This window comes from Dipodomys ordii, unplaced genomic scaffold, assembly GCF_000151885.1.
Source record: "Dipodomys ordii isolate 6190 unplaced genomic scaffold, Dord_2.0 Scaffold90, whole genome shotgun sequence".
NCBI lineage: Eukaryota > Metazoa > Chordata > Mammalia > Rodentia > Heteromyidae > Dipodomys > Dipodomys ordii.
In genome coordinates, this window is record NW_012267306.1 from 5,228,231 (window position 1) to 5,251,159 (window position 22,929).

A 22,929-nucleotide genomic window follows, 5' to 3' on the forward strand; every position below is an offset into this window, starting at 1 on the left:
ATTAAAATATGTACTTGTAGGTTTTTGTTGTTTTGCTTTTTTCCCCCCTCCTGTCTTTTGTCTGTGTGTTTATTTCTGTATCTTTTGTCTTGTTTGTAAGTTTATCTGTTTTGGTGAGGGTGAGAGGGAGCAGAAGTGGTGGACAAAGACTGACAAATGCAGCAGTGGTACTCACTAGACACTATGTTGAAATGGACTATACAACCTGGGGAGTGATGGGCCAGGAGGGAGAAACGGAGAAAACGAGGGACGAGGTGACACTGTTCAAAAAGAAATATACTTATTGCCTGCAACTGCAACCCCACTGCACAGTACCTTTACAATAACCATTTTAACAGTATGTACTTGTGATATTTGTGTTTTAACTTATTACATCAAGAAATCATTATCAATGGACTATTTATCATTCAGAGAATATCTTTATTACTTTGATGTTTTACAATATCCAAAGCATCTGTGTTTGGTAATTATAAGTTGGGTGGGTGAGTTTTGAGATGTAATGAGTAATGTGATCAAAAGCCACATCTTTGCCTCTTTAGGCCAGAGAAGGGCGGACCACCATTGTGATAGCTCATCGCTTGTCTACAGTTAGTAGTGCTGATGTCATTGCTGGCTTTGATGATGGAGTCATTGTGGAGAAAGGAAATCATGAGCAGCTCATGAGAGAGAAAGGCATTTATCACAAACTTGTCACTAAGCAGGGGCTGAAGAGAAAGGAGAAGAACACAGCTGGACATGTGGTTCTGAGACAACTAGAATATTTCTATTTTATTTTTATTTAACTTATTTTGAGAATTGAGAAAGTTACCTGATAATTTGAAGATTCATAATATAATTAAGTTCATAATGTAATTAAGTTCCATAATTTCCCAATGTGTCAATTTTTTCCAAATCAAATCATCATAAGAATTTTATATAGGCACAGATATAATTTAATATGGTTAATAACAAATTTTATGCTGAATTGTAAGTAGTAACATACCTAATATTGGCAATTTACACCGTTCCTGCTGTGGACAAGGCAGATCAAACTGTCTCTGAGGGAAGGCAGTAGGGCATTGAGGAAAAGACAAACACACACACACTCACATCACACATAGTAGAGAAAGCTGGGACCAGGTGAGGTGTCAGCATTCAAAGGTTAGGAGATTGAAGCAGCACACACTTTAGTTCCGATTATTTATGTATGTATGCGCTTGCATAAAGTGAAGGCAAGTAGAGAGCATGAGCTAGTTATAGGATGTTGCCAGCCCTGCAATTTACATGAAGGTGTATGGTTTGCAAATAAAGCTATCTGAGGTCTTTGTTCTAACTTCAAAGGCTAGGATAAGAGAAGGAACTATGCCTTATGACCTCATGACTGTTGCTCTCTTAAGGTCTTCCAGCAGAGGAGAAAAATTCCTAACTGTTGCTCAAAGAAATCAAGCCTGTGGCTCCCATTGAACACATTCCAATTATAATATAATTAATATACTCTTTTACTTTGCTAATTTGCATACCTTGCTTCAGTGACTATTCTTTGGTTAATAAAGTAAAATAAAATATCCAGGTATTGGTGACTTACAGCCATAGTTCTAGCTACTCAGGAGGCTGGACTCTTAGGATCAAAGTTCAAAGCCAGCCAGGCAGACAAATCTAAGAGACTCTTATCCCCAATTAACTAGCAAAAAAGCAAGAACTGGAAGTGTGGCTGAAGTGGTAGAGCACCAGCTGTGCCTCAAAAAAATGTGAGAGCACATAATCCTAAATTCAATCTCCAGTCCCGGCACAAACAACAAACTACACCAAACCCTCTCTCCATGAAGGGAATATGTAACTGAATTCTCAATTATTAACCTTTTACTTTGAGTGTGTTAGAGGTTGTAGATATTTACATGTTGGAAACTGCAACTTTTTTTTATTTGAAAATACTGTTCAGAGGGGTTTCAATTACATGGGCAAGATAATGAGTACATTTCTTATCAAGCACTGTTGCCTCCTCCTTTGTTTCCCCTTCCCATCCCTTCCCATCCTCCCCCCGTCCCCCCACCCAGTCTTCCCACCCCCCCCCACCAAAGTTGTAAAGTTCATTTTCGACATAACGACTTGTACATCTCATTGTTGTGATGGGTCCACCTGTATCTCTATTTAAACGATTTGTTTTTCCCCTTCCCTTCCATAAATTATACCAACATCAAATACAGTGAAAGCAGGGGTTATACTGTGGGGGAGGGACATACAAAGCAACAAAGAAATAATCTTATAAATGCGTTAGAAACAATAGCATGAAAGAAAAAAATTTTGAATACATATCTTAGGGTTCATTTCCCTAACATCACCTTATCTGACCTTTTCTGCTTGACTCAGACAAATACTAGATATTGCAAATAAGGGAAACCATGGGACCTATGTTTCTTTGGGCCTGGTTTACTTCACTTAATATAATTTTTTCCAAGCCTTTCCATTTCCTAACAAATGGGGCAATGTCATTCTTTCTGAAGGAGGCATAGAATTCCATTGTGTATATACCACATTTTCTTGATCCATTCATCTACTGAGGGGCATCTGGGTTGGTTCCATATCTTAGCTATGGTAAATGATGCTGCACTAAACATAGTCATGCTAGTAGCTTTAGTGTGGTCTTGTTTGTAAACATTTGGGTAAATGCCCAAAAGTGGGATTGCTGGGTCATAGGGGAGCTCTATGTGGAGTCTTTTGAGGAACCTCCAGACTGCTTTCCAAAGTGGTTGAACAAGTTTACATTCCCACCAACAATGCAGTAGGGTTCCCTTCTGTCCACATCCCCTCTGTCATCTGTTGTTATTAGAGTTCTTGATTTTAGCCATTCTAACTGGGGTGAGGTGGTAGCTCAATGTTGTTTTGATTTGCATTTCTTTTATGGCTAGGGAGGTTGAGTATTTCTTCATGTGTCTATTGGCCATCCTTCTTTCCTCTTCAGAGAAGTTTCTCTTTAAGTCTTTAGCCCACTTATTTATTGGGCAATTGTTTCTTTGAGGATCTGTTGTTGAGGGATTTACTTTTTTGAATTCCAAGTATATTTTAGATATGAGATCCTTGCCTGTTGTATGGCTAGTGAAGATCTTCTCCCAATCTGTGGGCTTTCTATTGATCTTGCTAGCTATATCCTTTGCCATGCAGAAGCTCTGCAACTTCATGCAATCCCATTTGTCCAACCTTTCTTTGATTTGTTGTGGGAAACTACAACTTTTTATAAGTAATGTTTTACTCTTATTTAATAATGAAGATAATAATTTCATGAAAGAACAGTGTCAATCATTAAGAATATATAAGCATAAAATGTAATGATATTATTAATACATGTCTCCAATTTGTTTTGTTTTCTAGGCAATGGGTTCCAAGCTTGCTTTCCTTGCCCAGAATAAGCAAATCTTGGGACAGGAATTATTATTTCCTTTATCTTGGCTGGCATCTAGCCCTTTTGCCCTTGGCAATTTTCCCATAATGGCAATAGGAGGAATTATTCGGATGAAAATGCTAACTGTACAAGCTCTGAAAAATAACCAGATGCTGGAAGGTTCGGAGCAGGTGAGCCTAAAAACAATTGCTTGTTTAAACTGAGTACAGCATTAGGATTTTTTGTTATTCCTTGCTATTTGTTGTGCTCTGAGAATGGTTTAATAACCATTCCTCAAGACAGTATTTTCTGTGCTTATTTGGCAAATTAGAAATGAAAGGAAAGTAGTAATACATCCTTCCGCTCAAAGATGGAGATGGGTTTCCATACACTTTTCTGACTTGGGCCATTGTCTTTGTGATATCTGAGTTGCTATTCACTGGCAGAAAGTTCCTCCTAATGTCTGGCCTCAGTCCCTCCTGCTGTTGAAAATTTACTCTCTTCCCTGAGTCCCCTTTTCCTTGGAAAAGAAGGATATCCATGAGAACAAAAATCTGAAATCAGAAAGCAGAACTAAATTATTGAAAAAAGGCAAAACCACTTGGTAAAGGAAAACTCCAGGCTAATGCTGGACAGACCCTTTCCATCCTTGCTAAAAAACAAAAGAACATCTCTCCCTCATTCAAGTTTACCAAGCTGGCAGCTGAAGCCACTGACAGCCTTGAGGCTTATCACCAACTGTACTGAGTTGCTCTATTAGTCAGGAGCTTATAATAAAAAATCATTTCTGTAAAATAGACTACTCCACCTAAGGTTGTATTTTGACTTCTGTAATCCAAGGGTATGTTTTGGAATCAAGTATCAATAGTGTCTGTAACATTGTCAGTATAGGTCATGCTGACCAAGTCAAGATCATGTTTTTCTGCTCTTGTGACTCAAGGCTATCTTTTGCTTCTGTAACCTTGCTTGCTTACCTCAACAACAAAGCCTTGGGCCCACAAGCGGCACCACCGTTACCCTCCAATTAAAAACTGCCACCACCGAGTGGTTCCACCAGGGTGGGCAGCCTACCACAAATTATTACGCATGATAGTGACCGTAAGGAACAAATGAATGTAAAGGTCATATAACCATAACCAATGAGAATGTGCCAAACCAGCCTTGCATAGGTGGTTCGTGTAACCTAACTCTACAAAAACCCATCCTACCCTGACCTGGGGCCCTTTCCCCCTGTCCCTAGAGGGGGAAGCGGCTGTCACCCGGCCAAAATGTAACCCTCTGTACGGTATTTTCACAATAAATAAAAAATATAAATAAAAATAAGAGTTCCTCGCTCCTTTAGCTGCGTGACTTGGAGTCTCCTTTGAATTTGGGATCTAATCATCTTCATATACTCTTATCTTCCTCTTGGCTACTGTCTTTCAGTTCTTTCCGTCTTCCTCTCTAACTTCTCCTTTTCTCTTTACACCATGTCTCCTTCTGTTTCATTCTGTCTTTCAAGGATGTTTAAATCCCTTTAATTGAGAAAGTGGTCCCATTTTATGGGACGGAGAGGATAAGGACGAATCCACCAGTATTCATTCTACCCTTCTATTGTACCATCTTTTTATTCCTTTTCTGCTGAAACTCCCTTGGATTCTCGTTTTGTTTTGTTTTTGTTTTTGTTTTACAAGATTGCCTATATTCTCTCACACAAGTGCTTCTGTGCCATCTACTAGGTTTCTTGGCAAATGTTCTGTTCCTTATAGAGACCTTTAGGTGAGCCTGAGACACAGGTAATGAATGTGCTGATGAGAAGCTAATTCTTAGAGCCAACATATAAACTTATTTGTGTTTCTGGTAGTTGTGTTCTGCCTGAAATCAAAGTGGCCTTCTGGTGGCAGAGTATTTCCATTGTCACCTGTTTTAGATGACTGCAGAAATGGGAGGACAGAACTGAACTTGGCTGACCTCTTAAAAATAACCCCAGAGTCTAAAAAGAGATAAATCTACCAATGGAATTTTACAAATGCATACAAAGCTATTTGGTTTTAGAAAAGTGATCGCCTTGATTTCATTTAAAGAAGAGAAGGTTGAATTAATTCATTTCTTTTCCAGATCTAAAATTGAGTCTGATAATTTAATGAATATACTTTTCCATGGAGAGGGTACACACAATACATACTAAATGGCACATAGGTGACTTGTAATCATAGTTTTATTAATCTATTTAATAGAATTCATATTTAATTTTGTCTCTATTTTCCCTTTGGCATCTTTGTCATGTATAATGTCTATTGCAGATTACTATGCAAGTGATAGAAAACTTGCAAACTGGGAGGGAAGGGATGGTAGGGGGAAAACAAAGGAGGAGGCAACAATGCTTGATAAGAAATGTACTCATTACCCTGCTCATGTAACTGTAACCCATCTGTACAGTATGTTTACAATAAGAAACTTATTTAAAAAAAAAGATAACTTGTGAACTGTAGTTTCTTTGACTCAGGAGCAAAAGTTTGAAAAGATGTATGAACAGTGTTTGCAGGTACTATACAGGTAAGAAGCTGTGAGAAGTGAGACAGGAATATGAGAAATGTTTCAACCACCATATATGCTTTCAAAGGGATAATTTTGACTAGGAAGTAGAGTGAGTAGAGAGAGTACCAGGAAGCATCCAACTGAGAAGCAGTTGTAATTAACCTTGAGATAAATGGGACACTCACACTCAGGCAGGAACATCTCTGAGGGGAACTTGTAGCACATCTTTGGTGTGGTTTCTCCAATGTATAAATAATGACCCAACAGAGCCCTGAGATCCCCGAAGTCAGAGCCATGCCCTGTGCTAGCCACATGGTCTGTGTACTCGTGAGTGCTGGGCAAACATGAGGAATGATTGCTAGAGAACATGCATCTCTATTCAATAGTTGGGAGAAGAGAGGGAACATTCATTTGTTAATCTTTAACAGACTCTGTACAAAGTTCACAGGCTTAATTTATCTTTATACCAGTACATTGAGAGGCAATTAATCCTACATTAAAGATGAGGAACATCTAGATGAGGTAGTTTCTTAAATTCCTGTGACTGGGAAGTAAAAGGAGGAGCTAATGCATTCCTTTAGACATTAAGTTCATTTTTGTAGTTGCTCTTCTGTGCCCCTCTGCCAATCTATCCAATTACAGTTTTTGATTGTCAAGGTGATGTACGGGGGTGGGGGGGTTATAGTTACATAAGTAAGGTAATAAGTACATTTCTTGTCAAACTTGTTACCCCTTCCCTCATTCGTCTCCTTTACCCCCTCCCCAAGTTATACAGATCGTTTCCAACATATTGTCTTATGAATACTGCTGTTGCATTGGTTCCTCCTTGTCTTTTGTCTCACCATTCTGTTGTTTCCCTTCCCTAATTCAAATAAATGTATATACAATACCAGGGTACCAAAATCAAATACAGTAACAACAGAGGATATACCAGAGGGGGAAGAACAAAAGAAATAACCACATGGTACATTAAAAAAAAAACAGCAGCAAAGAAAAAACCTCTTGTTCTGAGTTCTTGGAATTCATTTTGCTTAGCATCATCTTATATGGTCATGTATACATAGCTATTGAGCTATTCTGCTCATCTGATAAGAGTATCCTAGATGTAACTAATTATTGCAAATAAGGGAAACCATGGGACCTATGTTTCTTTGGGTCTGGCTTGCTTCACTTAATATGATTTTCTTTCTAAGTCTTTCCATTTCTTTACAAATGTGGTGGTGCCATTTTTGATGGAACCATAGAATTCATACACACACACACACACACACACACACACACCAAATTTTCTCAATCCATTCATTTATTCAGGGGCATCTGGCTTGGTTCCATATCTTAGCTATAGAGAATAATGCTGTGATAAACAAAGTTGTGCTGGTAGCTTTAGTATGGCCTTGCTTGTGATCATTGAGGTAAATGCCCAGAAGTGAGATTGCTGGGTCCCAGGGGAGCTCTTGTGGTTGAATAAGTTTACACTCACCAACAATGCAGTAGGGATTCGTTTTGGCCATATCCCCTCCAGCATCTGTTGTGATTAAAGTTCTTGATTATAGCCATTCTAACTTGGGTAAGGTAGAATCTCAATCTTGTTTTGATCTGCATTTCTTTTATTGCCAGAGATATTGAGCATTTCTTCATTCATGTGTCCATTGGCCATTCTTACTTCCTCTTCAAGGAGTCTCTCTTTAAGTCTTTAGCCCATTTATTAATGGGACAATTGTTTCTTTGAGGATTTGTTTTTGAGGAATTTAATTTTTTGAGTACTAAGTATATTTTAGATATGAGGCTCTTGTCCGTTGTATGGCTAGTGAAGATCTTCTCCCAATCTCTGTGCTTTCTATTGATCTTGCTAGCTATGTCCTTTTCCATGCAAAAGCTCTACAGATTAATGCAATCCCATTTGTCTAACCTTTGATTTGTTGTGTTCCTGGGTTGTTATTAAGAAAATTTCAGCCTGTGGCTGTAATGTTTTCAGGTGTACTTCAAGATCTTTGAATCCATTTGGATTTGATTCTGGTTCAGTGATATATAAGGATCTAACTTTAGTTTTCTACAGGTGGTTAGCCAATTTTGCCAGCACCATATACTGAAGGAGCTGTCTTTCTTCCATCCCATTTTTTTGGCTCCCTTATTGAAGATTAAATAGCTATAGGTCTACGGGTTCATTTCTGGGTTTTCAGTTCTATTCCATTGGTCCTCAGGTCTGTTCTTGTGCCAGTACCAAGCTGTTTTGATTACTATGGCCTTGTGGTAGAGTTTGACATTTGGTACTGATATTCCTCCAGCACTGTTCTTTCTGCTAAGGAAAGTGTTAGGTTTTTAAAAAGAGGTGGCCGAGTAAGAACAGCACCAGCACGCACGTGGTATTCAGGTAAGGGGTAGGTTTATTCAGTAGACCTGCTGGGACCAGGCAAGGTTGGCACTCCACGTGGCTGGGAAAGGCCTGGGAATGAGAGAGAGCTGGGAAGAGAGGAAAGAGAGAGAAAAGAGCCAGAAAAGAGCAGAGAGAGGGGTAAGAACAGTAGCACTCACGTGGTATTCAGGTAAGGGGTAGACCTGCTGGGACCAGGCAAGGTTTGCACTCCACGTGGCTGGGAAAGAGAGCAAGTAAAGAACAGAGAGAGCAAGAAAAGAGCAGCAAGAGCAAGAGGGTGAGTGAGAGCAGAAAAGAAGAGCAAGAGCAAGAGAGCGTCTGGGCCTGGACTAGGCCTTATGTAGGGTATGGGCGGGGAAAGGTGTGGCCACATCAAATTCGGATGTGACCTCAGCGGATGCAGATGTGACCTCTTCCAGGTGTCCCAGTTGCCTAGGTAACGCAGGTACTGGGTGGAGACTTTGCTGCGAGGAGGGTGGAGTCTGCTAGCCATCCAGGAGCGGACCTTACAGAAAGCACTGTTCTTTCTGCTATTCTGGGTCTTTTATTGCTCCATATGAATTTTTGGATTGCTTCTTCTATTTTATTGAAGAAAGAAGTTGGGATATTGATGGGTATTGCATTGAATTTGTAGATAGCCCTTGGAAGTATTGCCATTTACACGATGTCAATCCTCCCATTCCAGGAGCATGAGAGGTCTTTCCACTTCCTTAGTTCTGCTTTAATTTCCTTTTCCAGGTTTTTAAGGTTTTCATCATAGAAATCCTTCACTTTTATGGTTAATACCTAGGTATTTTATTTGGGGAGGACTATTACAAAAGGAGTTGATTTCCTGATTTCAGCCGTGCTCTTCTTATTATTGGCATACACAAAAGCCATTGATTTTTGAGGGTTAATTTTATACCCTGCTACTTTACCAAAGTTTTGGATTAGCTTGAGTAACTTGGGAGTGGAGTCCATGGTGGTCTTTAAATACAAAATCATGTCATCTGCTAAGAGGGAGAGTTTTACTTCATCTTTCCTTATTTATATCACCTTTATGTTTTTGCATCTTGCCTTATTGCTCTAGGTAGGCATTCTAATACTATGTTGAAGGGGAGTGGAGAGAATGAATATCCTTGTCTTGTTCCTGAATTTAGAGGAAATGGCTTTAGATTTTCACCATTAAGTGAAAATGCTAGTGGTAGATTTGTCATACACAGCCTTTATTATATTGAGGAATGTTCCCTGAATTCCTAGTTTCTCCAGAGCTTTCATCATAAAGGGGTGTTGGATCTTGTCAAATGCTTTTTCTCATTTATTGAGATGATCATGTGGTTCTTAACCTTGTTCTTGTTTTTTTTTTATTGTAAAGATACTGTACAGAGGGGTTACAGTTACATGAGCTCCTTGCTCTTGTTGATGTGATGAATTACATTAATTGACTTGTATATATTGAACCAGCTTTGCATTCCCGAAATGAATCCTTTTTGATCATAGAATTTTTTTGGTGAATTGTTGAAGTTGATTGGCCAGAATTTTGTTGAGAAGGTTTGCATTGATGCTCACCAAAGAAATGGGTATGTAGTTTTTTTTTTCCTTTGATGAGTTCCTGTCTGGTTTTGAAATGAGGGTTATGCTGGCTTCATAAAAAGAGTTCAGTAGTGATCATTCACCTACAATTTCATTGAAGATTTGGAGTATTGGTGTGAGTTCTGCTTTGAAGACCTTGTAGAATTCAGATGTAAATCCATCTGGTCCTGGTCTTTTTTTAGAGGACTCTTACTGTTGTTTCTATTTCAATGCTTGATATGGGTCTGTTTAGTTGGTTTAAATCTTCTTGACTTAGTTTTGGCATTTCAATATTTGCCAGAAATTCTTCCATTTCTTCCAGATTCTCAAATTTGTTAGAATAAAAGTTTGAGAAGTATTTCCTTATAAGGTTCTAAATCTTGGTTGTTTCTATGGTGATGTTTCCATTCTCATCTCTGATTATTTTTAATTTAATTTTATTGTTAAGATGCTATACAAAGAGGTTGCAGTTACATGAGTAATATAATGAATATATTTCTTGTTCATTATTATCCCCTCCTTTGTTTTTCTCCTACTATTCTCCTTCCCTTCCCCACCTCTCTTACTACTTGCTGCCCACTACTTGCTAAGGGTCTGTCAATTTTGTTAATTTTTTTTGAAGAATCAACTCTTGGTTTTGTTGATTCTTTCTATGGTCCTTTGGACTCTTAATTCGTTTAATTATGATTTGATTTTAATTATTTGTTTCTGCCTATTGGATTGGGGTTTGCCTTTTTGCTCTTTTTCAAGGAGCTTCATGTATATCATTAAATTGTTGGTCTGAGATTTCTTCAATTTGTTGATGTAGGAATTCAGAGCTATAAATTTTCCTCTGAGTACTGCCTTTGCTATGTCCCTTTATGGTTGCTCTTCTGTTCCCCTCTGCTGACCTATCCAATTACCTTTTAAAAACTAAGAAATGAAAGCTAGACTCTGTGTCTCACACCTGAAATCCCAGCTAAATCAAAAGGCTAAGATCTGAGTATTGCAGTTTGAAGCCAGCTGAACAGAAAAGTCCAAGAGACTCTTACCTCTAATTCACCAGCAAAAAGCTGGAAGTGAGAGTGTGGCTAAGTGGTAGAGTACCATTCTTGAGCAAAAAGAGACAAATAAAAGCACAATACACTGAGTCTAAGCCCCAGTATTGGTTAAAAAAAAAAGAAGGAATGGGGGGGAGAGGACTATGAAAGTGGAATAAGTTTTCAAATGTCTTTTTTATAGAAATGCTTTGAAGAAAGCACACATATTGAAATCACGTTCTCCTTCACTCGGGTAATTATGCAGTTTTCCTATGCTGCATGTTTCTAGTTTGTTACCTACTTGTGGCATGTGAAGTGATGGGATGTGAAAATGCTCTGTTGTAAGTACTGGGTTAATGTTTGCAAAGCAAAACTAAAGAAGGGATTCACATGATTTATGTCTTAATTGAACCCGTTATGATCCTGCTGATTGAGCAACTGGCATTTTTGCCTCCAAGGTTTTGTATGTCATCCTTGAGACACTGACTTTCATCAATAAACTTCTCTTTTTCCCAGTGCTGACTCACTATCTGACCTTTTCCTATGTGTGGCTGGGAGGGACGAGTCAATTCAGAGGTCTGCACAAGGCCTTGACACTGGGAAGAAGCCTAACTCAGAGCAAGAAGTCTGGTGGGTCTTTGTAAAGGCTTACCTACAAGCAGTTAAGGTAGAGAAGTGATTTGCTCACTTGTACAAACCCTGAGAGATGGCTGGATAAACAATCTCTTCCTTGATAAAAGAGTACTTGCAAAGTAACAGTGGAAAAGTTAAGAAATGACAAAGGGTTAACATTGCCAAAAAAGAAATGTTTTCTTTATCTGACTTATGTAACTGGAACCTCTATGTATATCAAGTTTATAATAATAATAAAAAAATTTTAATGAGATAGGAAAAGTGAATTTGTGCTTTTTTCTGTTACAATGTTGTGCTTATAGAAAATGGTTCTTCAGTTGGAGAAGAGGAACCTGAACTAAATATACAAAAGTACGTAAACATGTGGTAGTGAAAAGTGTGTATGATCTCATGTGCTTCCTGATTTGGTCATACAGCATAATTAGTAGGTGGCTCACAGGTTTTCTAAGAATATGATGACATTCCATCACCACATAGTATATTCACTGTCAATTTCCCCATAATATTGTGTAACACCCAGCCAGTAAGCCTCAGTAGCACTGAATAACAAACATTTATTTTGCCCCAAATATATGGTTCAATTCTCCCCATCTGGTTAGTATAGCGTGCATCTGAGCTGTCATGAACCATTTCCTATTTTGAAAGAGACAGAGGAAGAGAGGGGTGGGAGGACAATCTGTATCATCAGCATGAAATCAAAAGTAACATTCACCACATCCTATGGACCAAACTGTGTCACAAGCCCAGCCTGGATAAGGAAGACAAATCCACTTCTTCAACAGTAGGGTTAGTCCTACTCTGTGCTTCTAGTGCTGAAGTAATCCAACTTGTGTTTGATACTGTTTCTCTTCTCATTTTAGAAGGTGTTGGAAGGAAAATGTGACCTTTAATGAAGTGAAGTTCAACTATCCCACCTGGCCAGACATCCCAGTGCTTCAGGGACTGAGTCTGCAGGTAAAGAAGGGCCAGACGTTGGCTCTGGTGGGCAGCAGCGGCTGTGGGAAGAGCACAGTGGTGCAGCTCCTGGAGCGCTTCTATGACCCATTGGCTCGCTCAGTGGTGAACAAGCTTTCTTCTTCTTTTTTTTTTTCATTTTCCCAAGATTAAATGATTATTTAAAAACCATGCCACACTCTATAGAAGTCAACATTCCCATAATTCTGTGCATGTGGGACTATAGAAATATCACTGTCCCTGCCCCACATCTTCAAATTAACATTCTCAGGTCATAACAATAAGTCTTCCTACAGGAGACCTTCTGGAAAAACAAGGTATTTCCTCGGCTCATATTTCCCTCTTTTTGCAGCATGTACCAGCAATCTACCCAAAAAGTATACAGTGGAGAGTAAGGAAGGGATCCACCAGCAAGCCTGTGGTTGTTGACAGTCATAAGATTAGATGCAAGCACAAAGGGATAGGTCAACACACCGGCAAAGAATCCTGAGACGTCTTGGGAATAACTTTTCATTTCATTCATGGTAGAAACCCCACTGTCCAGTGCATAGGTGTTGATGAGGTAGGCCACGGAGTTACAGAGCCACAGAGAAATGACGTCACCTAGAAGGCGAGGAATGAGACCCGCAAAAAACCCCAGTATGACCTCTTCCTGATAGATGGTTAACGTGGAGTCACACAGTCCACAATATTTCGATTCTCTGCCAATGAATTGTATCATAGATCTCAGAGTGATCACACGGAAGGGATGTGTAAATGAGGTAGCAGTAGAATGAGCGGTCATCTCTTGAGTTGTCTCTTTGATAATTTGGCCAAAAGAACATGAGCCTTCTCTATGGAAACTTCCAATTCCTGACTCCTCAGGTTTGTCCAGGTCTTGATAGCGCTGTAAAACTTGATTATGGACCACAGTTCCAAGGATTCCTGAACACAGTCTTGGAGTTAAGCCTGTGAACAAGCAACGCTTCCCATCAATGCTTGCAATGTGCTGAGCATAACAAAAGAGCCCAGGAAGCTGACATACTTGCCGCCCCAAAATATTTCATCCTATTGTTGGAGGAAGAGGCTCATCTCTCACCTGGATGAGCACTTTCACCTACATGAACAGCTGGGACAGGATGATAAGACTGGAGCCCAGGAGCTCCAGACAGGCCACATCTGCCATCATGGCACCCGCGGACAGACCTGAACATGCTTTCTTACTCCGTTCCTTTCAGGTTTTCATCATCTGTGCTTTAGTCTCCTTATCACGTCACAACTTTCAAGCCTCTTAGCTCTAGTTCCTCTTAGGTAAAGTCGTGGAAGCCCAGGTTTGGTGTCCAAGCTTTACCTGTTGCAGCAGCTTTCTCCAACTTCTGCCTCAACACTGCCTCTCTGCCCTCCTCTGTAACTACACTTCACACCACTCATCTCCCTTGTGGGGTTGGATTTCAGCTGCTTGAGAAGATTCAGCCAAAACTGAAGCAACTAGAAAGATACAGTGAGGATTCTAGGAGACACAAGTGAGAAGAAAGCTAAGCAGCAGGTGAGTTAGCAAGAACAAATGCTGATTGCATAAAACGAAGACTGAGAGACATGGATCTAGCAGTTAATGGACAATCTCTGACATTTTTAGTCTCTGTAGAATGATGGTGGCAGAAATCACTTTAGTGTGGTTCATGGAGGGTAGGGGGGGACATAGAGATTCAAGTAGGCATAAACCTTGAAGAAGGTCAAAGGTGAAAGAGACAAGACCAGCATCTCCCATGGGGAGATAGGATCTAGGAGGTATATTTAGAAAAGAGAATTTGGAGCATTTTTGTTTGAGGATGAGACACTGATGGTGTAAAGGCATTGAAACACTTTTCAAAATAAGATAGTAAGGTAGACTAGGAAGTCAATAAAGAATACAAATGAATACTTTTTGTCTCCTGGGGTTACATGATGAGGGAAAATCCAGAATTACGTATCAGCAAAGTTTTGAGTTCTTCTTAGGGGCTGGACATGAGATAGAAGTTGGGATTAGTTAAGTTGAAGTTGACTACAGGGGAGGATAGGAAAAGCCAGAGTAGGAAGAAGTAGATTTAGAGTAGGACTTTCCATTGTGCAGGCATTTAGTTGTTGCTTTTATTTAGAGTTGATATTCAAAATGTCTATCACCTGTGGTGCTGTAGGCAAACTGAGGCCTACAAGCTCCATAAGGACCCTAGGTGCACAGATACCAGACATGAGAAAAATTTCAACCAACTGTCGAAGATCTTTTGTGCAGCAATGAATTTCTGTTACTCAGTTATTTTTTGCAGTGAATGAACTCAGAGCCTTGCACAAGAGCTCTCCCACTGAACTGCATCTCTAGTCTTAGAAAAAATGCACTGTGTTTACAGACAGTTTATGCCTTTTATAGTAACTCAAGTTTTGTTCCTTATTTATGATTCCTTGTTTCTACACTGCCTGCAAACTCTGTGTTTATGCTTCCATTTTGTGGTTTGAACATGGCCTCGAAATAAAGTCCTTGCTGACATTGGAAGCAATTAGAGGAGAAAATGTTTACTCTCAAACCCTGATGCAGGTCCTGAACAGACTTCTTTAAACAAGAGGCGGGGCAGGGCATGGTGTCTGCTCTCAAGACATCAACTGAGGAGATGAGGTATGTACAACCATGCATGAGAGTAAGCAAGTGAGCGTAGAGCTGGTTCTTTTAAAAAAATCTTTTTATTTTCTTTAAGTCGTTGTACAAATTCAATTCAACATGTCAGTTTATGAGTACAATGCATCTCAATAAATACCACTCTTTCATTCTTCCCCCCTTCTCTCCCCAACCCTACCCATACCCTCAATTTTCCTAGTTTCATAAGACATACACTGAAGATTAATGGCTGCATTCTCTTCACATTCTTCTCTCTCTATTCCAATCCCCTTGATCTCCTCCATAAGTACCAGCTTCCTGTATTCAATGTTTTTAGACTATGAGTTCATTGTTCAAAGGAGTTACACCACTTGATTTCTCCCACGCATATACTATACTTCAGTTAATACATTTATGCACATATGTATAGATTTACATATATAGGTTTATTTATAAACTAGACTTAACTTCCACATGTGACAGAAAACATGTGTCCTTCATTAAAGCTAGTTCTTAGGAGATAAATAAGGTTTGCATATGTACAAAGAGTTGAGGGTCTTTCAGAGGAAATGTGGCTGTGGCTGATAAGTCATTTGATTCCAGGAGAGCGAAGAGGCAAGTTAGGTGAAATAGAAAATTTCAAGGCTTTCTGATTATAACCCATGAAAAGTTTAAAAATCTCACAGACCCTTAGACATCCAGTCACTTTCCTGGAAAAACACTGGTAATAGTAAAATGTTGGTGTTGAAAATGATGCTAAATAGTAAAATTACTATACAAGAGGAGAAGGATTTGTGCTTATTAGGAAAGAAGAACAAGACGTGGAGAATATCACTTACATTCAGTGTTGGAAACAAGAATCATCCTGTATAATTCAAATAGGTGACTATTTAATAAAAAGAATTAAGTGCTTACTCTTTGGAACAAAACTAGGGTCTCTGTTACAAACACTGCAATCTACCAAAAAATCCAGCTTTGCTTACCACCACCGCCAAAGAGGAATGGGCATCTGCCTCTCATATTTTGCAAGATGCATTTCACTCATGCAATACAACTTACTTAAAGGATCAAGAGGGTCCCGGAGAGTTTTCAGCTTTTTAGTTCACTGACATATGGGAAGACAGATAGATAGAATATGAAAACGAATGTTGACTGAATAGGGCAGAAATAACTGAATGGTGCATGAAAAGCAACATGTTCTCAATTATTCAAGAAAATGCATTTTTGACTTCCATGTATTTGCTCTACAGCTTCTAATCATGCCAAGTGGTATATGATCATTAGACTTCTTAGCAAAAACATCTACAGTAATTAGTAGATGACTACCAATTGGTTCCTAATGCTTTGTAAAAGTAAGTCAGTGGGTTTGAACATCATTTGACCAAAAGCATGGAAGGTTTACAAAGTTTTATGGATCCTATTTAAACAAAAAAAATTAGAATTTAAAATTAGGTAAAAGATAGAAATGTCTACATGTCCATGGTAGTTATGGAATCATTTAGAATAGACAAGTCATGGAATCATGCAAGGTACTTAACAATGGATGGATAAGGAAAATTTGATAGATAGATAGATAGATGTCATTATATCTATATATATGATACTTGTCTTTATATCTTTATGAATATATATCCACATGATACTTACCATTATATATACATGCATACATATATAGACATGTTAAAAAAGTATCATATGTTTTCTCTCAAATGCAGAACTTAAAATAAAAATAAAATAGAGGGGAAATTTCAGAGAAGAGAAAGGAGACCACGAGGAGGAAAAGTGGGGCTAGCTGTAAATTTAAAAGATATGAATATGATCCAAATATCTTATAGACAGTTATAAAATCAAATAGTTACAACTGGTATTCTGTGCAAAGTAAAACAAGTGTTTATCTCAAAAGAAAAAAATCACAGTGAACTCTAAAAAGTAGAAACTTAAAGATTCTGATCTGCCTTTTATTTTCTAGCACTGCTCAAGTCTCAGATTTTCCATGCACTTCAAGGTCCTTGATGCCTAACTTTTATTAGCTTGATTTTCCACCTGACTTTGCCTTTCTCCTCTCTCTGGTCTGTGCTATGCGCCATAGTTGGAGTCCTTCATGTCTTTTAAGATACAGTTAGAAAGTTTATTGTCACTATCCTGTTATAATCTTGTCAGTAGGTGCTTGGCCAAAGTGGGGACATTCTCTATTTAAGAAAGAACAGACACTATTTTTCTAATACAAAATATTTGTATACCAGTATATGCACAAGTATAGTTCTCTTGATTACTGTTTGGCCTTTTATTATCTGTGGCTTTAAAATCAAAGATAACTCTTAAGAGTTTTTGAGAGAATGTGTGAGACATGCTTGCTTATAACAGAGCCTGCAATATTATTCGTGTCTGGTATTTCTATTTTATTATATTTCACAATACATACACAGAATAATATGGCCCCAGCATTAGTTATTTCTGCTGATAGAAACAAGCAGAAGCTTTAAAACCTGCAAGACAGACGATTCACTTTGCTTCACCTTTACATTGTTCCTTACCACAGTTCACCTTCTGAGCTATGAGTTTATTTAGTCGAGAATCTGTTGAGCAGTTTTCACAGCACATGCTATGCATCAGCCAACATGGCTATGGTGTGATCTCTCTTACATTCGGAGCTTCTGGACATAGTTTCTTAAAAAGGAGATTTAGCTGGGCACTGGTGGCTCACGCCTGTAATCCTAGCTACTCTGGAGGCTGAGATCTGAGGATCACTGTTCAAAGCCAGCCCAGGAAAGAACATGAGACTCTTATCTCCAGTAAACAACTCAGAAAACTGGAAGTGGTGCAGTGGCTCAAGTGGTAGAGGACTAGCCTTGAGCTGAAGAACTGAGGGACAGCACCTAGGCCCAGAGTTCAAGCCCCATGATGGGGGGGAGGGGGAGAGAGAGAGAGAGAGAGAGAGAGAGAGAGAAATATTTAAATAATTTGCCAGTCTATTGTGGTATGTAAGGATGAAACTCTCCAAAGTGTCATTGTATTCAGTACAATGAAGAAATTCATTAAAACATATAGAATCCTTCAATTCTCCTTATTGTTGTATTAGAAATAAAATAAGTCCAGAAAATCTGTTGGGGATTTTTGTTTGTTTGCTTTTGTTTTATTTTTTTTTTGAGACAGAATCTTACTACGAATACCAGCCTGGCCTTGATCTTATGAGCCAGCCTCCCAAATTCTAGGATCACATGTGTGTGTCACCACCTAACTCTACTAACTTTGACTTTTTTTCATTTTAAAGTATAGTACTCCATCTAACAAGGTCTGCTGTTTATCCATAAATAGTTTTGTCATTGCTGGTTCATTGACACAGGGAATTTAGGTAGCCCAGGATGGCTTAGAACTTACTATGTAGCTGAGGCTAAGCATCAAACTGCAGATCTGCTGACTGAGCCTTGCAAATGCTGGAATTATAAGCCTGCACTGCCACCTTTGGCATGACCTTGGTACAGCTTTGCTGCTTCTATCTATCTTCGGTTTTCCACCCTCACCCATTTAACACTGTTAGGAAGCTTAGATCATAGATCCTCAGAGTAATTTCCATGGAAACTTGACTTGATACAAGTCAAGACTATTCATCCCAGCACCTGCCCGCTTCACACACAGGAGAGCAGTATTTGTGCATCAACCTCACTGTGGCCAGAGCTCCCAGCCAAATACAGGTGACAAGAGTGTATGTGGATAGGCACACCCTTATCCCCACTATTAGAAAAGCTGAATCCAGTCACTGGGGTTTGCTTCAGAAGGCATGATCACCTCTCTTACTGAAATGATAGAAGATTCTCCTCCTGCAGGAACAAAGACTCTCCTGCAGAGAGTAAGGCTTTTCATCAGCAAGGAGATAATAGGCTCTTCTGTCTATCTTCTGCAGGCTGATCTAGAAAGTCTGTTACTAGAAAAGGGCAGGCTCTCCTTCCCTATTGAAGATGACAAGTATCCTTTCTTTTTTTTTTTTTTTGGGTCTGGTGGTGGGGGCCTGAACTCTGGGCCTGGGCACTGTCCCTCAGCTCTTCAGCTCAAGGCGAGCGCTCTACCACTTGAGCCACAGCACCACTTCCGGCTTTTTTCTTTTTGCTTATGTGGTGCTAAGGAATCGAACCCAGGGCCTCATGCATGCAAGGCAAGCGCTCTACCACTGAGCCACCTTCCCAGCCCCAAGTATCCTTTCATGCATTTGTCTCCATCTTCTGTAGTCCCAAGTACATCACACACACACACACACACACACACACACACACACACACACACATTAGAAATTGCTGTCCGCCCTTGTGTACTTCAGCTGTATCTGGCACAGGCCATGAAACAATTCTGTCATCTCATCTTGTTCTCAATTCTGTGAGTTTAGGAATTGTTGTTCTCTTGTTCAGCCCGAGGAAAGTAAGTTGTAGAAATTAATTCTCTTTCCCAAAATTATCTACAGGGGGATACAGCACCCACCCTCCCATGAGCACTGTTTCCCACTTAGCTATTACATCTGATTCTCAAATACAAGTCAGATCAGAACCTTGACCTCAAAACTATAGTGTGCTCATGGTTATTTTTTACTTCCACTTCCATCCTGCACACTTTTTGTGTGAAATGTGGTGAAGAGAATGAGACATTGCATTAGTTTTCCTGTGGTTGCTATAACAGTGTAGCATACATTTAGACACAACAACCCAAATTTATTATAGCTATGTAGATTAGAAGTCCAAAGGAAGTCTCTCCAGGTTATTATCAAGGTGCCTGAACTGTTCTACCTCAGAACTCCAAAGTATAATCCATTTTCCTGCCTTTTCCTTTCCTCTATCTACAAAGCCAGCACCAGCTGGACAAGTCTTCTCATAGTGCACAGTATTGCGCTGTTTCCTGCCTTCCCCTTCCACAGTTAAAATCTCATAGGACTGCTCTGCCCTAAGCAAGATAATCTAGGAAAATTTCTTATTTTAAGGTTAGCTGTTTAGTAACCTTAATTCTACTTGCTCCTTTCCTTAACATATAGCATGAAATATTCACAATTTTCTGAGATTAGGTCATGATTACTTTTAGGGAAGAGAAGATTTATTCTGCCTCCTAGAACATGGATCTTAAACCTGTATTGATATCTGGGAAACATGGTGTACAATTGTTCTATTGTTAGATGAACCTTGGAAATCCAGAGTAAAATGAACAAAACATTTTGAATCTCATGGTAACTCAGCAGTTTTGATGTATGAATTTGTGACATTGATTTTTATAATTCAAAAGTATTCTGGTCCTGAAGTTGATCTCCAAATTCTTATTTGTAGCTTCTGGATGGCAAGGAAATAAATCAACTGAATGTGCAATGGCTCCGAGCAGGAGCCTGTCCTATTTGACTGCAGCATTGCTGAGAACATCGCCTATGGAGACAACAGCCAGAATATGTCCCAGGACGAGATCATGAGGGCAGCCAAGGAGGCCAAGTTCATTGACTCACTGCTTGATGGAAATTAAGAGTCTCTGGAAATTAAGAGTCCAGAGCATGTAGGCAGTCCCAGCTTATCATTAGATAGACTACAGTACCTCATACATACTAGCAGGCACTCTGCCAACTGAGCTGTTTTGCCAAGCCTATCAAATGATTTCTAAAAATTAGTTTTCACAAATGTGAAGAGAAAAATAATAACTAAAATCTATTTTACCGGCAAGAAAGCATCTACCTAACTTCTTATTTACTGTCAGTGGTTATGGTAACCTGATAATGTGATAGTCTTGTAAGGAAGCAATGAAAATATTAGATCTATTCAAGGGTAAACTTTGCAGGAAAGGAGAATCCGAGTAATTTTTCAGCTCCAACTACTTCTGGCCTAGGGATTAGTGCAACACGTGGAAGCCCCTTTTACCAAGCTGAAATACAAGCATTCTAGACCTTCACCTGACCACCCGCTGATTCTGGTCCTGCCAAGGAGGCAGGCATGACCTTCCTTCCATATGTCTCTTTCTCTGTTCTCTTCCTTCTGCCACTCTTCAGCTCTCTTGCAGACTTCAAAGCTCACTCGAGAATATGGACTGGCTAGGCAGCTAGACGGACCCATGTCAAAAAGACAGCTCTGTCCTAATGGGGCTGTGCCTTTGGAACAACTATGATATTGTGTAATTTCTAATCATTGTACCTTTTGTAAACTTTGAGCTCCATTTGTAGCATTGATTGTTGAAATCTTATCTATATTTCCTGTGTGCATTCTCTTAGTCACTCTAGAAAATTACATTAGTGAAAGCTCTCTTAGGTCCTGTGTTAGAATGCATGTCTACCTAGCTAATCTACACTTCCCATCATCAACTGCTTATCCATCCCTGTACAACAAAGCTTTGCTATCTAAGACCAGCAAGGATGGCAATCAGCTTATGGAGAAGTATGGCACGATCAGGTGGCCTACCTCTTTCCAAGATTTCCCTCTCATTTAGGCTCCTGTTCAAGAAAAGTACTCTTAAGAACAGGCTGCAGGGAAGAGGCCTTTCCCCAATCCTGTTCTTCAACAGTCTGTGGATAACTGATTTTTCTTGATATTGAACATTACGTGCTCAAAACACTGATCCCCATTCTTAGTGAGGCACAAAGAAATTCGTTGCAAATGTGGATTTTCTAAGACCCATTCTGTTTCACTAAAGCCTAGTAATCCTATACTATAAGTAAGCACAGGAGCCATACTTCAATATCTACCTTCCATTGTGCAGGGTGGAGCCAGGCCAATGCATCTGCCAAACTACCTAAGGTTCTTCCCACTCTATCCACAAAGGGGTGCCTTGTTCTGAGCTTCATAGATTTAGGGTGACAGATAGAGTGATTAAATATGACAACCTTATACAGAATATGAATTTTGCAACTGAAATCAAATTCAGTTAGACAAGGGTCTCAAAATATTAAAGGAATACTGTTTTCTGGTTACACATGTCATATTCCATGTCTTCTTTGGTATACTCTCCAACTCCTGTTCCTATCATCATACTGTCACTGAAAGTGACAATTGTCTGCCCTGGGAAATAATTGAGAAGATTTTGGAAGAATGCTAAAGCCAAAATATTTTGAAAAGATACATTAGTTAAAAGTTAGATATGAAACTAGAATTCCTTGGTATCCATCAAAAAGCTATGTGCAAAGAATTTTTCTTTCCTCACCTTAAGAATATGCAGTGGGCTCTTCCTGCTGGTTAGAAATAAGATTAACTTCAATTATTTCATATCGAATTTCCTTTCCTTTCCCTCTCTTGGTCCCAAATAAAATGAAAGCAAAACTGGAAGGTAATGGTATCACAACAATATCCTTATTTACAAACGTTCTAGGTATTTACACTAAAACAGATGAAAACAAACCATGTGGAGCTTTTGTGGTTGTTTAGTTCCCTATGAAGACATTCTTAGCTTCTGAACCTAAATTTTTCTATCATTCTTAATCTCCACGAGAAAATTGCATGCCTGGGCTTTATTTATTATTATCTCATGAAAATACAATCCTGTTTACAGAAATACACCACCAGAGTTAGAGACAAAATAGCTCAGCTGTCTGGTGGTCAGAAACAGTGTATCGCTATAGCTCATACCCTGATTAGACAGCCTCATACTTTGCTGTTGGATAAAGCTACATCAGTTCTCGATACAGAGAGTGAAAAAGTAAAGATTTTAATAGAGTTTTGGTGTATTTGGGCCAGTTGTTCCTAAAAACTTTATGCTTTTCTCTGCCGTTGCAGAACCCAAAATTTAGCAAGGGGTGTTGATGGTGGCTTATGTCATCTTCCAGTGCTATTTAAACACTTATTTAGGAGAACAAAGATGATCTGAGACAAATCAGTGTTAGAGCTCCTGAGTTCCAAACCAGCTCAGCATCAACAAGAAGATGGCTTTAGGAGGTAATTTCCCACTTCCACTGAAGCATCTTTTGGCAACCATATGG

At 39.2% G+C, this 22,929-nt stretch overlaps 1 protein-coding gene and 1 pseudogene across 2 annotated transcripts; one reads left to right on the forward strand and one right to left on the reverse strand.

Annotated features, from left to right (window-relative positions):
- Positions 1-191: 191 nt before the first annotated feature.
- On the forward strand, positions 192-20,495 carry LOC105992912 (multidrug resistance protein 1B-like). Its single transcript, XM_013026007.1, is given in 7 exon segments — positions 192-254; positions 540-740; positions 3,346-3,535; positions 11,752-11,800; positions 12,310-12,508; positions 20,309-20,355; positions 20,357-20,495. Coding segments are annotated over 7 exon segments (888 nt in total).
- Positions 12,657-13,568, reverse strand: LOC105992932 (annotated as a pseudogene). Its single transcript, XR_001175425.1, has one exon. The product of XR_001175425.1 is annotated as a mitochondrial carrier homolog 2 pseudogene (transcript).
- Positions 20,496-22,929: the final 2,434 nt, after the last annotated feature.